General features: G+C 48.6%; 4 protein-coding genes across 4 annotated transcripts; 1 reads left to right on the forward strand and 3 right to left on the reverse strand.

Annotated features, from left to right (window-relative positions):
• Positions 1–9,505: 9,505 nt before the first annotated feature.
• On the reverse strand, positions 9,506–10,883 carry KD926_001195 (S-adenosyl-L-methionine-dependent methyltransferase; the record flags this gene model as incomplete). Its single annotated transcript, XM_053104881.1, has 5 exons — positions 9,506–9,955; positions 10,011–10,275; positions 10,333–10,459; positions 10,515–10,644; positions 10,713–10,883. 5 exons carry the CDS (start codon positions 10,881–10,883, stop codon positions 9,506–9,508), a joined length of 1,143 nt encoding a protein of 380 aa, XP_052951861.1.
• A 615-nt stretch (positions 10,884–11,498) lies between these two features.
• Positions 11,499–12,764, reverse strand: KD926_001196 (S-adenosyl-L-methionine-dependent methyltransferase; the record flags this gene model as incomplete). Its single annotated transcript, XM_053104882.1, has 3 exons — positions 11,499–12,252; positions 12,344–12,549; positions 12,603–12,764. 3 exons carry the CDS (start codon positions 12,762–12,764, stop codon positions 11,499–11,501), a joined length of 1,122 nt encoding a protein of 373 aa, XP_052951862.1.
• Positions 12,765–13,244: 480 nt separating this feature from the next.
• KD926_001197 (uncharacterized protein) lies at positions 13,245–14,602 on the reverse strand (the record flags this gene model as incomplete). Its single annotated transcript, XM_053104883.1, has 2 exons — positions 13,245–14,423; positions 14,480–14,602. 2 exons carry the CDS (start codon positions 14,600–14,602, stop codon positions 13,245–13,247), a joined length of 1,302 nt encoding a protein of 433 aa, XP_052951863.1.
• A 503-nt stretch (positions 14,603–15,105) lies between these two features.
• KD926_001198 (proline racemase family protein) lies at positions 15,106–16,482 on the forward strand (the record flags this gene model as incomplete). Its single annotated transcript, XM_053104884.1, has 1 exon — positions 15,106–16,482. The coding sequence occupies one exon, from the start codon at positions 15,106–15,108 to the stop codon at positions 16,480–16,482; it is 1,377 nt and encodes a 458-aa protein (XP_052951864.1).
• Positions 16,483–17,111: the final 629 nt, after the last annotated feature.

A 17,111-nucleotide genomic window follows, 5' to 3' on the forward strand; every position in this document is an offset into this window, starting at 1 on the left:
GCCAGTTCGTTCACCCACCCCTAAGCAAATGTATTTTGAAATGTGACCTGGTATGATGCTTACCCGTCCGGTCTTATTGGAAAAAGTCCGAGAAATACCAATTGGCTCTGAACATTATCAGACTATATTCTTGTCTCGATACCTTGCCACTAGAATCCTCATGTAGACGATCTCAATCTGCTATCCTCACTAGGCTGCCCCGCAGCTAACACTATTGGTCTACGTCACCAACGCATGTTTGTTTCTGCCCAGTACGCATAATACTCCGGAGTAGGTCACAACTAGAAAATTAAATAAGGCTGGGTTATCTGTCAATCAGTTATTCAGTTTTTTCTTATTTTCTCTCTCTTTCTCTTTAATTGAAAAGACTATAAGACAGACACTAATAACTTTGATACATTTTGATACATTATATTTTGCACTATTTGCCGTAATTTTCACATTGAAATCTCTTTTTTGTAGTTACAGCCACGGCTGTTCCCATTACTTAGCATTCTTTTTTTTACTATGACCGTTCTCACTCTGTGTCACTTCGATGCTGATAGGGAGCTCATTCTTGAACCAAAAGACTATAATTTGGCTGAAACAAAATATTGTGCTATATCTCATATGTGGTGTCAAGCAGATTGGTCCGATATTCCTGGCATTTCCGAAAAGGTTCTGGCATCTCCACAAAAGGCGAGATTCATCGCAGATAGACTTCCACAAATTGTGGGGGACATGTCATTCTGGATGGACATTCTCTCTATTGACCAGACAGATGAAGAGCCCAGAAGGGCAGTTATTACAAATATACCTGAGATATATAGTAATGCCGATGTTACACTCATTATCAGGGAAGGCCAAGGATTTAGAGACTGCTGCCGTAAGCTTTTTTTCTGCGCGTACCCTATCCAAGGAAATAACCCTCAAGTGAAGATTGAGGTATTGGCAAATCACGTCCTAGACTTTTACCAGTCCAGTTTACGCGAGTACTGGCTGCATCGCCTATAGCCATTTCAAGAGCTATACCTATCCCGAACAATTCATTTTGTCACATGCGAAGCAAACGAGCTAGCTGAACAAGAGAATTACTTCGAAGTGGGATCCTTACTTAAGGTACAGAAGGAAACGAATGTACTTATCGATTTCGTTTCGTCTTGGGCCGGCCTCGATGACGAGGACCCAGCTCTTATAGATCTTGAACTTCATTACGGGGCAGAGCAGAACCCATTAAAAGACCGAAAGAGAGCTATACGATCAATATTCATCCGCTCTCTTCTTTTTAACGAGCGTGTTTCAAGAACGGAGCTCTCTCAAATTACTAAATCGGACCTTTTCTTGGTATTAAGTGCCTCATAAGGATCTTAACGCAAAACTGAGAAAGCCAGGGATTTTGTTCTTGCGATATTTCTACGATTCACGTGGTACAAGACTCCTCAAAGAGTTGAATTAGCCAGAATGGAATTTCAAAATGTTTTCGAAGATTGTGCTCATCAGATAAGAGAGAGGAAGCATAAAATAGACAAGAAATTACAAAAGTTATTGCGGCCAAAGATTACGCGGGATATGCAGGGCGGCTTTAATGTTAAAGTACCGTCGAGTTTTGAAGCTACCAGTAATATACCAACCCCTAGGACATTCGGCAAATTTACAAATCTATTTTGTTCCGACCAATTCGATTACGGTCCAGTGCAAGTCGACAATCTAGATGATGGGTTTGAACCCTACTGGCAGATTCGGCAGATATATCCAGGAAACAGTATAGATCTTATCCTTAAAGCCGTCACTGCTACCGCGTTGTTTACCAAGCCCTCTCATTTTCAGGAGATTGTTGAGGGACCTCATCAGATTGGGACATTTCAGTCCCTTGAACTGGATGATATTGCAGAAGGCAGCATTTTATTCAATCGAGTGTATCGGACGGCCTATATTGTTTAATATACATTGAAAAGACTTTACCGTATTGTAAATAGTGGATCTGAAAAAAAAGCGATTTCCTTTAGAGAGACCTGAGATAAAATTTACGCGCTCATCAGATCCAAAGATATTTTAGATCTGCGAAAAGCTCTTCTCTACTTGTTTACGGCTCGTACCTTGAATTTTAGTGTTGAAACGGTCCCCTTCTTTGAAAAGCGAATGCAAACGTATATATTACTTGGGAAGCATCCAAAAACCAACAAGCTTCTCTCAGAGATACTCATTTTCGGGGCCCAAGGCATTGAAATAACAGAATTGTACAGTATCTCAGCATATAAAGAGGAAAACTATCCATATATTATAGAGTCAGAAAAGGTAGACCGTCCTGAACGAGTCATCGGTCTTACCCCCCCTGCAGACTTTTTGGCAAGTAAGTTTGTAATCTAACTGAATCGGGGAGCGCCAGAGATTTCGCTAGAAACCCTAGATAACGGTCTTGGGTGTATTTTGATAAAAGATACATACCTTTGAAGAGGTTCTATACATTGCTGAATAAAGATCACTTTCGACGATTTCCAGGCACTAGGTGTTGATTCAAGGGTCCAGAGACTCGCGGCAAGTGGATCACTCATAATATCCATTCAGTAAGGCTGAGGCCTACCCTAATGCAATTGATCTACCACTATCTCTCTTATCTATATTTTCTCTAATCTAAGCAATTAGTCTCTGTGCAATATGCATATGCCCGTTAAGTGCTGCTAAGTGGATCGTTTTCATTTTCGGTGTCTGTTCGTAAACCATCTGAGCCGTGCAAAATATAGGGTCCCAGAATCCGAATCGTGCGGTAGACATGTCATATAGCTGATATAATAGATTGTCTTTCAGATATATGGCAGCGGTGGCGGCGCCAAAGATCTCGAATTCTCTGCTAGGTGAACACTAAGAAAGAACATCGAGCCGTGATCGTAAGACTAGCCGCAGATCTGCATGCGCTTCTCTGACGAGTCAGACAGTGCTTAACCATAACTATGCAGAGTTTAAAAGCCCATGCCTAACTACTTTTCAGTGGACCAAAACCGGCTTAACCTTATCTCGGAAGTTCTTACGTTGGATTCGGACATCACCAGCGACTACGCACATAATACATATTAAAAGTATAGCGCTAGAACGCCATTTAATGTAGCAAGGCTACTTTACGCTAGTTACACTTAGGTAGCTTTTCTTTAAGATGAATAACGTTAAAATAGCGCGTAACACACCCAGCGTTATAATATATTTAGAAGCGAATATGGTTAGGGAGCGTCTTATTTATAAAGTATTAAAAGCAAGCCTCTAGCTTCTCGGAATTCTCGAGATATTCCTTAATAGCATGCAACGGCTTGCCAGCGACAGAAATAGGTACTTTATATAAGTTAATAACATTTTGGGTCTGCCCTGCATCTTACGACTGGTTTATCGGACTAGTCGACGTAGCGGATTTAGATATAATCCGCTTAAGCCGGCCCCTTAACGGTCCTCCTTTAAGTATATCACAATACTGCATGACAGCTACAGCACCCATATCGCACTAATTCCACTCATTCTCTAATAAGTTAGAGATTAGATAGGAAAGAAGACTCTGTATTAGATATAACTAAAAGAGATATATAGTATCCTCTAAAGATAGTTTATCCTTACTCTCTTTCTTAACCACTATACTAGATAGTTACGCCTCAATGTCTATAAATATTTACTCTTTATTAAAATTCACTTGGATCTGATACCGCAAGCTCCGGTATAACCGTTTTCGCGTATTTCTTACCTTTTTCTCCTTTGCTAGAGAGCCCTACCTCCAAGGTAGAGCAGTTTTTATCCGACCGGAATCGTTTTTGTATACTTGGGGCTTCGTCCAGCTCCGTTAGATCTGTCTTATATATAGTATCGCCCAGCTCGTCAGACTCGCTAATAGTGATTATAGTTATATCTTCCTCGCTATAGATACTTCCCAGCTTTCTACTTCACCGGGGCCGAGAGCACTTCATTGTTGGGATTAGGGGAAGCCTAGGGACGGTGGAAATGCGGAGGAATGCGGGAGGGACTAAGGCTAAAAAATAATAATACGGTCAAGCAGCCGGCAATAATAAACGAGCGACTGGTCTATAAGGAGATATACCAAAGGTCGAGGGAGCAGGAAAGACGGAAGAAAGAACGAAGAATATGGAGGAAACGGCCCTTGGTAGGCAGGGTTCCGCCATCGCGACTTGGCCTGTGGCCTGGCCCGTTTAATGGGATACAGTAAGGCCATTTTTGGCGCCTTCGCAGGACGTGAACTCGTGAAGACGAGTGAGGGGACCTGTGGGGGACAACTGAATTACTGCGGCGTGCTGCGGCGCTTATGAGTGGGTCTGCCTGGTGCGTGGTAGTAGCTGAACGGGGACGTGTAGGGAGATCGAGGTCACATGTTACCAAATGACGGCCAAAAAAGGCGTCGACTGAGGCCGAAAGTGGCAGCCATTTGGTAAACCCAAATTGTTGAACAAAATTTTATCTATTTATCAGCCAAGATAGAGTATCTATCGGCTTATATAGGCCAAGAATATAGTCACTGATTTAGCCATTAAATCTTATAACCATTACCGTAGATACGGTAATAGTTATCAATCCTATAGCCGCGGTTGCGGTTACACCGCAGCCTAGGCCCACCTTACTCAGCATACTGCGATGAAGTAACTATCTTTAAATGGTTTTGTCTGTCATTTATTTTTATTTTTATTTTTATTTTTGAGTTCTGAATAAACCGGTCCGTGTCCAACATGAGTAGGAGGTTGGGCCATGAGGGCCCTCACTCAGTAGGTAATGATCCTTCCGACGGAATCCTTTTAATCCCACAATCCAATTCAGAACCACTTATGGAGACACGCGATAAGAGGGTCAAGGGGGAGAAGAAGTTGAAGAGGGCAGTAAAATACTCTAACTGTGGAAAAGTCGGGCATACTTTGCGAGCATGTACTGTAGGAAGGAACGCTTGATCTTTCCAGATAGTGAACCTAGAAGCTATGGCCGTGGCTATTGTGAAATTTGCGCGAGACATCGATTACACAAACAGATGTAGTGTCCGCAGTAAAAGTATTTCCCGGGCTCAGTCATAATTATTCATTCCCACGCTTTTCGGTTGACACTTCTACTACAGCTTGAGGCCTATCGCTTGGGCTTGCTTCTCCGTCACCTTTCCATCTCTCAACTTCCTCAGGTCGAAGCTTTCCAGGGAAAAACTCTTCTAGCATGCTCCTCCCTACACCCCTATAGTTTCTTTCAACTTCCAACAGTGTATCCATCACTTTCGTCTGACCGAAGACATCAACATAATCGAGAGGGATACCAAAATTCTCCGGTTTCTTGCTCCAATCAGCGACGAAGATATTCTGAATAATACCGATACCACCAATGGCGAGAAGGAACTACGTGTTCTTTTTAAGATCCGCAGCAGCGATAAGCAGAAGTACCTAGAGAGTAGAGAGTATAAGGAGAGCAGCTCGAGTCCAAATACCAGCAGAGAAATCAACATTACTTTACCCTGATACCAGATCCTTAAGGTTCAAGCCATATTTATTACCTAGAATGACGATGGCATGTTGGGCGCCGTTGCCTTTCGTAAGAACATAGGTATCCTTAGACTTGGTCCGACATGCCTACTTTTCTTTCTTCCACTGTGGAAGAAGGCCCGTTGTGATAGTAAGCGCATTTCCGCATGCTGTTATAAGCAAAATACTCTAATCGCCAAACAGCCTACAGGGTATAGCTGCGATCCCCAGCTGCACTAACAAGATAAAAAAACCGCTCCAGTAGATTATATTACGCTTTGCTACACCAGCGGGTCTTTTCACACTTGGCTTATAGATAGTAACGACAAGGCCGGCCCTTGTTGGCATCTCTCCATCTGGATCTCGGGCTTTAATCTCAGTCCACTTTTCGCCTAGAAGGCCTCTGGTCTTCCTCTTAGTTGCAGGGTCACTCCATTTATCAAAATTGCGCACAACCCTGCCAATAATCCAACTCGAGTTTTCTCTTATGTACCCACTCTTGCCGTTGATGATTTTGCATTTGCAATCTGGGCTCTGTGGCATGAGCTTGTTTTTGCCAACGGCAGAGACAAGCGCAGAGACGGAATAAGCTACCCATCCTGTTGAGTGTATCGAGTTAGCATACAAGTTAGCTTCGGAGTAGAGCTAGAGTCGTAGTACCAAATGAGAATGTGATAGGGGTCAGTCTACCACCTGCGAGTTGCGCCAACGCGCGAGCAACGACATTACCGTCTAGAATGAGTAGGACACTAAAAACATCGCCTGGTTGGACCCATTGATCCCTGAATTCGTTCGAGGTTACAGCCTGATTGAATTGAGAGTCGCGGGGTATCAGGGTAGCGAGCAAGGGCGCCATAATGTCTTAAAACACGGATTGAAAGTGTGGCAGGGGAAATTCCAGGCAACCAAGTTTCTCTACTGGCGCTTACTCGACTTAATCGATTGGGTGGGCATAGATTACATATACAGCTTATGTACATTTATTTTATTCCTAGCCGCCTGGAGGATATCTCGGCCATAGGCGGGGGAGGCCTTCTCTGAAATGTGTATGCCGATACCGTGGCGGTTATTGCTGAAGGAAAGTAGAATCTATGCTTGTATTAGTCGAATTTTTGAACGCTTGTTCTATCTTATTTATCTTGAAAGAGGCTCCATCAGTTCGTTCTCTTGGGGCATTTTGTTTAAATAGGATTGGGCTATTTGTAGTGGATTTTACGCATGTTATACCAGGAAAATAAGAGTAACCAAAACCCAGCCTTTCCTTGTTGCCTTAATAAATAACCAGAGGCGCATCTAGTTCAATCCGGCCGTTTCAGGAGGCGGGGTAAAAAACCAATGACCGTAGGTTCTTCCTGTCCTGGGCGTAAGAAGTGGAGTAGTCAGCCAGGTCGCGGCCAGTCGCCGGGAGTGTGCTATCTAAAGCGCACCCAGGAAGCTCGCGGGCCTCGATTTCGGTTTTAAGCTAATTCCGGCTCCGCTTAAGGTGATCTAAACTGCTTAAAAGTCAATAGCTTCGTATAACTTTTAGATAAAATCCGTACCGAAGCCCCTAACGAAGCTATAGATGTTTCTAACACTATATTTTATAATACTGTTGTTTTTAATAATAGATAATACAGTATATAATCTCTAGTAGCCTTATATTGTACGGATCCCAGGCTGCAGGGACAGTCTATACGATGTAGACATCTTCTAGGGCGTGGAAATTGGCTTTTAGTTCCTTCTAGCCGTCCGTTTTAATTAGCTAAACGGAGTCGAGACTAAGCGTATTATTAAGAACTCTATTGCCTCCAGCCTCTGCAGCTGTATAAAGACTGAGATTTCTATTTCCGTCTTGAACCACTGTGCGCCCGTTACGTGCATAACGTATTTGCTTTCCATCGCTAGTATATCCGGGAACATTGAGAACCCTGTCGGAGGATGAGATTGAGGATGAACTGTATGGGGAATCCATGGTGGGGCTTTATTAATGAGGTAGATGCCTTGGGATATTTTCAATGGCTCTGAGCGACTAGAGAAATCACTCGAGAGATTGCTCCCGGGCTCATAACTTGTTGTAATTCAGAGGAAGATTGGTTATTTTTTATTCACAACTGAAAAAATGAGGCCTTAAATACAAGATGAATATCAGATTGATTGGAAATAAATCTGATTCAATACGGAATAAATTCCGTATAAGAAGCTCTATTGTCTACTTCATCGAGCTCGATTCACAACAATGAGAATTCTGCGGGAGCTTTCTTCTTCCAACTTGGTATTTGTGATTCTATCGTTGTCCAGTGGCATGTATTATGTACCTGCAACCAAGCTCCATATAATCGTACCGAAGGCCTACAAGACGAGTCATTCGATGTAACAGCTCGTAGGAAAACATTATGACTCAAGGCAGAAGAGTTGAAGCTTAAGTTCGTTGGGTGTGCCCTAATCTGGTTCGGTTCGGGCCGATAGTCAACCCGTGTCAAGACCAGGCCACACGGGAAGCGTGGCAGTAAGACGTTATTGTGCTATAGCTGAATGAGGCCCGCAAGTACGCGAAGGCGCCAGCTGAGAGGGCCGGAAGCCGAAGATTAGAGGGTTGAAGATGGCGCACCAGATAGCAACTGAGAAAAACCGAGGAAAACATCTAGGAACGACTCACCAGTAGCATGCATGATTGGGCAATCATGAACTGGTCACAATCCATCTATCACCCTCCCCGTGCGACGATTCGGCCGACCGGCTTGGAAATAAGAGAGATGAAAGGCAAACCATGCCTAAACCACTTTGCCTAAAAATCTGACAGATGCTGGGTCCCTAGATCCTCATGAGTTTGGAAGGGGCAAGAACTCTTTACACGCATGATATTCCACAAGTTTTACAGTACCGCGATTAGGAACCAATTTCTTTCCTCAACATGTCCACCGAAACGAACACTCCACCACACTCCCAAGAGGGCTATCATCAAATCTCAACGCCCATCGCACCTCAACGTACCTCGTTGTGTCCGATAGCACCCCTTAAACCTGGAATGGTTTATTGTGAGCGTCTTTCGAATTCGATTCTGAGAAATTATGGACCAGTGTCGACGTCAACCCGGGGTATTTAAGCCCACCCCCTCCTGGAGACCGGAGATTCCAGTCGAAAAATCCTGGTCTATGTACCATGACAGGAAAACAGAACATCACTCGCAGACGCCGCTCCAACAGCCGCAAATCAATGCGCCAGCAACAGGCTCGCCGAAGAAACAGTCTCATCCGGAAGTCCTTCGAATACTGTCGGGAATGCGATGCCGACGTCTTCATGATGATACGACTCAAATGTTCTTCAATTCGGATACCTAATGACCTCTATCACGAGAGCAGCTAGTAGGCGCTTGTGACCCGTTGGATGACCATCTGCTGACCCAGATGCAAGTCTCGCACTACCCAAAGCCGAGAGAGGTAACATGGCACGACATGGCTGCCAAATATAGCGGCAGAGATCGAGTATTTGCTGGCAAGTCAACTACATGAAGGCAAACAAGGAGGCGATTTCCACGCACGGAGATTGGTCATGAACAGCACCCTCATACCGGGCAGGCTTAATGGTTAAGCTCTCTTACTTGTTTGTTAATGAATGGGTCCTAAGGTACCGGCACGAATAAAGGATTATAGTTCCTTTTAGGTACTCCGATAACCTACGCCCTCGCGCCATGGCGTCTGGACATCGCACGACGATTTAATCTTAAGATTAGTATTGTTTAGCGGGTCGAAATTAGTGTATTCTGGGTCGAAGGTAAGGGCTTATATATGCTTTTATTCGGTAAATATTGACTAGATCCCTAGGATATCTAGTCAATATCTTATAAGTGAAACTAGAATAATACTATATATTACTTACTTGCGCCCTGTTATTGGAGCCTGCGTGGGTATATTCCGTTGGATGGCGATGAATGTACGTAGAAGATTGGGAGTACCGAGCCCCATGGGCGGTCATATTCATGCGTTTATCTCGTTTAACACGTTAACTTCGCCTGTTGATTGCATGCTGACAGCGATTGGGAGAGAGACACTATTCAGAATATCTATCTAAACAGGAACAGCCTCAAACAAAGCATTAGACCCCACGCCCTGGTTATCCGCTCGCCAGACCGTAACGACCTTGAACTGGGCGCGCTCTAAAAGACTCTGCCACTGCTTATCTGTTCGCTCCAGTGACGAGAACATGGTCATCATGATGAGATCGACACTCGTATTGAACCGAGGGACGGCACTCTCGGGCAGGGTATTCTCGTTGATCAACAGCACCGAATCGTCGGCCATCGCTTCCCGGATGCGCTGTAGGGCCTGCAAGGCCTGCTTGTCGGGCCAGTCATGCAGCACCGTGCGCATGTAGTACGCCTTCGCGCCGCGGACGGGCTGCGCGTCAAACATGTTGTATCCCTGGGCCTCGATCCCCTGGGCTGCCGGCTCCTGGATATCCCGGACAACTTCGGGGAGGTCCTGTACGATTAGGCGGCCGGTGGGGTTCTTCTTCTCCTTGAAGCGCGCAAGGTCATGCCCCTTTGCCACCGCCAATGTCAACTAGGAGCACGCGGTCTGCATTACCGCCGGCCAGCAGCCGCTCCTCCCAGGGGTAGAAGTCGTACCACTGCTGGCCCTCTACCGCCCGGTTGCTGGTTTCCATCACCACGTTGAAGGCATGCTGCTCGTCCGGGTGCTTGCCCAGCCACTCGAAGTGGTGGAGTTCGGTGCCGTACGCCCGCTGGAAGGGGCTGTCGTAGGCGTCATCTGGGCTATTGTACTCTCTTGCCTCCAAGAATTCGGGAACGTACGCCGTGGCCCGCAAGATCATGTGGCTAGGGGGTTCGAATGTCAACTAGTCTTGCTACCACTACTCACTAAGGGCCACTTACAAGTTTTTGATCACCTCACTGGGCGGAGCGCCGCCCGCGAACCCCAGCGCCAGGGGCTGGGGTTGGTATTTGTCCACTCCGGTTTCGGTGAAGAAGCGATGGGCGCTCAGGAGGCGCATGATCCGGACTGCAGAGCGTAAGTACGTGGGTCCCAGGTGTTGACCGACTACTAGAACGCTTACCTAGCAGGGCCTTGTCGCCCTTAGTCTTTTCATTTAACTCGTCGATGGTTAACTCGGCACCGCCAACACCGGCGAACGCATCAAAAATTCCCATCCCAATCGCAGTTCGGACCGCAACCAGAGGATGAGCCTACGGTTGTGGTCAGCAAGCGATGATGCGATAAAGGTTTCTCCAGATCATATCCGGGGAATTCTTACCGCCCAGCAGATGTTTAGGAGCGACTGGACAGGGGGTTCGACAGCTCCACGGAGTTTTTCCAATGCATCGAGTAGCTGGAACCGCGCCGAGTCCGGGATATCATCGGTGGGAGAGAGCTTGGACAGGGCCGCGTTGACCGTGGCTGTCAGGTCGGCAACGATCTCCGCCATTGTGTATGACAGGTAACAAGAAGAGGAGGAGGAGGAGGAAGAGCAAGAAATTGTTCAAGGGCAAACTGTATGAGTTGATGAATTGGTGCCGGACGATAGCCACTTTTCAACACATTTATACCGCCCCATTACGCCTTGTTGTCCTGGATAACGGCCGATTCGCCTCTTTCCCTTTCTCGTCTGCCGTCGCAGCTGGGACTGATACAAAGAAATGACTATGAAGCTAGCATTTTCGGATGTAACCTTGGGCCTTGGCCTTTGGAGTTTCTACGGCACTACGGTCAGCACTAATGCTTTGTGATATGAGGTGCAGGGGCGGAGGAGATTTCTTAGGCAATCTAGACTCGGCAATGTCAATTGACTAAATTCGGGTCGACAGGCAGATAGGCGAGGCTCCATCATTTCAAATCAACGATGCGAGGCTAGGAAACTGCCCCTAGCATCCCGTTCACAGGGTGCGGGGACATTAGGCACTAAATTAGTACCATGTCCCATATCAGCGCTAACTGAATGAAAGAATTAGCAAACAACTGGGCTGGATGAGCAAGGATGACCGTCTGGCCTGGTCTCCTCTTCAGATACATAGATGGTGAGTTAGTATCTACCTAGCTAATACTACGGTTTTACCACCATCACGCTGTGCCCTAACTGCGCCACGTAAGGCAAGACTTCAACCAGATACAGCCCCGCGGATTGGAAGAGATGTTCCCATTGCTCCTGTGTACGTTCCTGCGCTGCTAAACACGCCATCACCGCGATATCCATGTCGACAAACGCGCGGGGCGCTCCGGCGGGAGGACAAATTAACTCGTCCACCAGTAGAACCGAGTCGGGGCCCATAGCAGCGCGCTGGAGCTGCAACAGCTTTACACACTGCTCGTCTGGGTAGTCGTGCAGCACGTTCCGCAGGTAGTAAAAGGTGGCTCCCATTACCGGCTGCGGCGTCCAAAAGTCGTGGGCCAGACGCTCAACTCGGGGGTGCGGCAGAGCGTGAGCGACGACTGGGGCAAGGTCCTCGAGCACGACGCGCCCAACCAGCTGGGGGAGCCGTTCCAGGAGTGCCACGCATTGATGGCCCACGCCGCCACCAATATCCACGAACAGGGGCGCTGAGGTAGGGGCCGTTTTCATAACAAGCCGGTCCAGCGGGAAGACGTCCAGCCAGGTCCGCTCGCCGTTCCGCTGCGCTGCCATCCACGCGCTGAAGTCCACGGAAAACCCTGGGTGGGTCATGAACCAGGTGAAGACCGTGTTGTCTGTGTGATGGGCGCGCTGGAATGCCGTACGCTGCCGGTCTGAGGGGTTCTGATATTCACTCTCTCTGAGGAAGTCCGGAAGGGCCGCCCAGGCGGGTAGCTGGACGTCAAAGCTAGACAAGGTTAGTCCGTGGTTTATTCAGCAGTAAAGAGACGAATGGGTTTCACCCACTGGTGTTTGATCCCTGCTGCAAACCCAGGAACAGCGAGCCCCTGCGTGACCGGGGTCGCCGCGAAGTCTCGGCCACAAGGCTAAATGCGGCCAGATAACGAAGGATGCGACCTAACAGCACGTCGTGTGCCCCCGTTGCCTGTGCTAGCTCGTGCACGCTCATCGACCGCCCCTGTGAGACAAGAACCTCGAAGAGATTCAGGTCAATGGCGACCTTTGTCATGGCTAGTTGCAAGGGCTATCCCCCCCCCGGTCAGCTGAGGATTCCGCCGAGCTGGAAAAGGCACATACCGCAAAACTGAGACGGTGGACGGTATCCAGAGGGCTTTCCACTGCCACCAGGGCAAGGGAAAGTGCCTGAGACAGCTGGTTGCGCAGCTCATTATCCTCGGGTGGCTGTTGGTACACCACGTTGAGGCACCGGAGGAGTGTTTGCGTTGTAGTCACAGACATGGCTTGTAATATTGCTAGAGACAATTGAGGAGTGTTTACGCAGATATTAGCGGAAATGGTGACCTACCCGGGAGTGGGTGGTTTTCTTAAAAAAGAAAGAGAAAACTGGACAGACAGGAAGTCAGATGCCACGAAGCTGACATGCATATATTCTTGGCCCAGGATGAGCGGCGTCAGGCTGCACTACGAATTCGCTATACCAGGGCGAGTCTACCTAAACCGAGATGGGCCCACAGATCATAATACCGAGCCGGGCTTCTATCAGTTGAAGACGCTTACCACGATTGAGACTATGGCGGCAGGCGCAGCAGTGCATGGGCCATCCACCTGGTCTGTCTGTCCTGCATGCACCCATTCCAGGAACAGCTCGGAGGCGGCAGCTGGTTCTGCTTTCTACGAGTCTATTGGAGCTAGCGGAAATATCATGGGTATTACCGGTTCATTTATATGAACACTACCATCGGATTACTGTATACAAGATCAACACTTCCACGTTCCCCTGGTACTTGGAAACTCCCCCCTCTCAAACTTCCGCCATGCCCTGCGAGCCTCCTCAAAAGCATCGTAGCCAAACATCCACCGCGTGAGGGCTGGATCCGCCAAGACGTTAGGGTATCCATCGTATGGTTCGTGCTCACGCAGCTGCCGATCCCGTTCACGTTGTTGTGGACCATCCGGCATCGACCAGATATCGCGTGCCATACCAACGCGGCGGTGCATCTCCATCGCACGGGGCTTGCGGATGGCTTCAAAGATGGTCAGAATGTCTGGAATTTGTGACTTGTCCTGCATGGCTCCAAAGAGGACGCTCAGCACCGCCGCGTCTTCAAAGGCTAGGGCCGCGCCTTGTGCGAGATAAGGTAGGAGCGCGTGCGCTGCATGTCCTACCAGGGCGATATTGCCCGGTTCCCTCGTCCACTGAGACTCTATGTCAGTGTGCAGCAGAGTCCAGCGAGCCCAGGTAGAGGTCAAGTCTAACAGCCGGTGAAACAAGGGATCCCAACCCTGGAACTCGTGGGTCACTTCCGTCTTGGAAATGGGTTTCGGGGCAAACTGGACGGCATCATCCGGGGCATGGACGTGGGTAAGGACAATATTGAGCCCCCCTCGCTTGAGAGGGTAAGTCAGGGCGTTGCCCTGTGGCCCAACCCACCAATTGATCCGTTTCCCCAGTTCTCTGAGTTGGTCATCGGCCTCCAGCGCCGGAAGTGGTACCGTGGCGCGGAAGACGTGGTCGCCGCTATCTCGCCAGGGGAATTCCTGTCCCAGCAGCGATGTTCGAACGCACGAGCGCTCCCCATCGACCCCCAGCACGACATCCGCGGCCATCTCCTCTCCACTGGCGAGCTGAACGAACGCCTTCGGCGAGGTGTCGCGCACGCCGGCCACATCCATGCCGAATTCGATGACGGCGCCTTCACGCTCGGCAGCCTCCGCTAGCATGTGCTGCAGATCGACGCAGTGGACAACAAAGTACGGAACCTTGTATGTTTGACGGAGACTGTCGCCCAGGGGCATGGTCGACAGCACCTCACCGGTGCGGTAAGAACGCATCCTCCCCTCCTCGGGGGAGATGCAGATCTTCTCCAGGGCATCCAGGAGACCCCATCCGTGGAAGACACGGCTGGAATTCGGCGGTACCTTAATCCCAGCTCCAATCTGCAGATAATCGGTTAGACAGACCCCGATTGGAAGGGAAGAGGTGTGGAACAGACCTCTCCAAGAGCAGGCGCTTTCTCTAAGACCTTGACGCTGTGGCCAGCTCGTCGCAACCCTATGGCCGCTGCTAGTCCGCCTAAGCCCGCCCCGACGATGTTTACCGAAACACTTGGTGCCATTGGCATATCTACACCAATTTTAATATGGGACAAGAGACAGAAACGTTTGTTCGGGCCTCCGTCGGAAGGCCAACATAGGGTCCCTTTGTAGACTGCGTGGGTGGTAACTTACGGGGTACCTATGAATTAATGCGGGCCCACAAATTGGGTAACCCGCGACCCTTTACATTTTGTACACACATCGTATACTTCTGCGTGTGAGCGGGGAATTGGATCCTGACAGGAGAGGAGACATGCTGACGGCGTTGCAATAATGCACTAGGGGATGGGGCCAATATAATGATCTGCAAGTAAGTAAGTAGTGCCGGAATATTGCGCCTGCCCCCGTTCTTTTCAACACTCTTGGTTTCGGCCCAAGCCGATATTAACCGGGGACAGCCCTAATTCGCGATCGTATCGATATCAAAAACCCCGAAAATAGAACGGGTCCGGACGTCATGCATACGGCATACGACCAAGTCACAGCGGGGAAAGAAATACGCTTCGCGATAAGGGCAACGCCAATGATGGCAATGACCGATGAATACGGACGTGCGGAAGGGCCAGTGCGTTTCTCATCCGCAGATCTATTCGGAATTTCAGGATCAACACGGAGAATCACTTCCCCACTTAGGAGCGCCTCCACTTGCTCTACTCCCACTCCCGCGGAATCGATTGCTTACATGGGAAGTGCGACTATCTCAGGTGCGATTTATAACCTAACTCCACCCCGAGAAAGTCCCAATCAGCTGTTCGGCTTATTCTTCCGACGCAGTTTTCTCATCGCGGCAAAGCCCAACCGTCGAAACGAAAGAGCAAAGAAAGTACGCTCGACTCTGTGTGCTATCCTCCCACCATTCTGCTTTGCAATGGGTGCCCAAAGAACGATCCATGTCGTCGGCGTGCATGCCGCTGGTGAAGTAGGCGATGTTATCGTCGGTGGGGTCCTGGATGTCCCCGGGAAGACCATGTTTGACAAGATGAGGTACTTTTGGGAGAATGCAGATGAGATCCGGCAGCTGTTGCTAAATGAACCCCGTGGCCGGCCCTCCAAGAACGTAAACCTTATTCTGCCCCCCTGCGACCCGCGAGCTGATGCAGGCTTCATCATCATGGAGAGCGAGGAGTACCCCCCGATGTCTGGATCTAACACCATTTGTACCACGACGGTTTTGCTGGAAACCGGCATGGTTAAAATGCAGGAACCAACTACAACATTGAAGTTGGACACTGCGGCTGGCTTGGTCTGTGTGACTGCAGAATGCGAGGCAGGGAAATGTAAAACGGTTGCCTTTGACAACGTGCCTGCCTTTGTGTTCCAGCTCGACTTGGAAGTTGAGGTTCCCGGCCTCGGCAAGATTCTGTGTGATATCGTCTGGGGTGGGATGATATATGCAATCCTCGATGTCAGCCAGATAGGCCTGACCATCAACTCCGCCGACGGAGAGCGATTGGTCCAGTACGGCGAAATGATCAAACGCGCAGTGCAAGAAACCATTCATCCGGTTCATCCCGAAAACTCGGGTATCAACGGGGTGACGAATCTGGTGCTCACGGAGCCGTTACAGAACGAGTCCTCTGGAAAGACAGCGCGCAACGCCACTGTTGTATCTCCGGGGCGCCTCGACCGGAGCCCCTGTGGAACCGGGACATGCGCCCGGATGGCCCAGCTGCATGCTCGAAAACAGCTTGCGACCGGAGAGTCTTTCCGCCATGTCAGTCCTATTGGAACTGAATTCATTGGCACAATCCGTGGAACTACGAAGGTCGGAGATTATGATGCAATCTTTCCGACTGTTAAAGGGAGTGCTTGGATCACCAGTTTCCAGCAAGTCATCCTTGATCCAAGCGACCCATTTCCGAACGGGTTCCGCGTTGGCGATTCGTGGCGTGTGTCTTGATAGCGAAATATTATCAGCATGTCACATCATACAGCATCTAACAAGAGAATTGTATATAGACTGACTGCATGGAGCTATCGTTGTGTTAATTGATTAAAAAAAAAATGTAAAAGAAAGGGTGCAAGTCCCCGTTCATTATGTGCTGCTTAATGCTCCTGGATGTCTCCACTAACTCCTCTTTTGGACTCGCGACTGACATCTCCGCAATAAATTTCTAGATGAGCCGCATAATGATGTTATTGCAATAACCTAATAAGGCTCTACTGGATTCTGTCTAACTCTGTCTTCTCTCTCATGCCTAAATTCTAGCTACTTCTCTCTATCTCTCTAATTGATTTCTTTATAGATACATAAAAATAGTATGAGTTTGCCATCTCATTCGGATTTAATGCTTTTCCGGCTCTTGTCCCGAAGATCAAATACATTGGCCCGGGGCTATTCATGAAATAATCCACATCCCGCGTAAAGAGAGTTGGTCGTTCTCGCCCGAGGAAATTTCAAGTAGTGCAGACCAAGAACAATATACTCGTGTCCTGCAGTGCCACACTGAAAGGGGGCTCCGCGACTCTGCATTCCAGGAGGACAATCAGGTCGCCTACCAGAAGATGAACACGCGCAATATTGGCCGC

Source organism: Aspergillus affinis (assembly GCF_023601865.1).
Source record: "Aspergillus affinis strain CMG 70 chromosome Unknown NODE_123_length_106781_cov_87_563250, whole genome shotgun sequence".
NCBI lineage: Eukaryota > Fungi > Ascomycota > Eurotiomycetes > Eurotiales > Aspergillaceae > Aspergillus > Aspergillus affinis.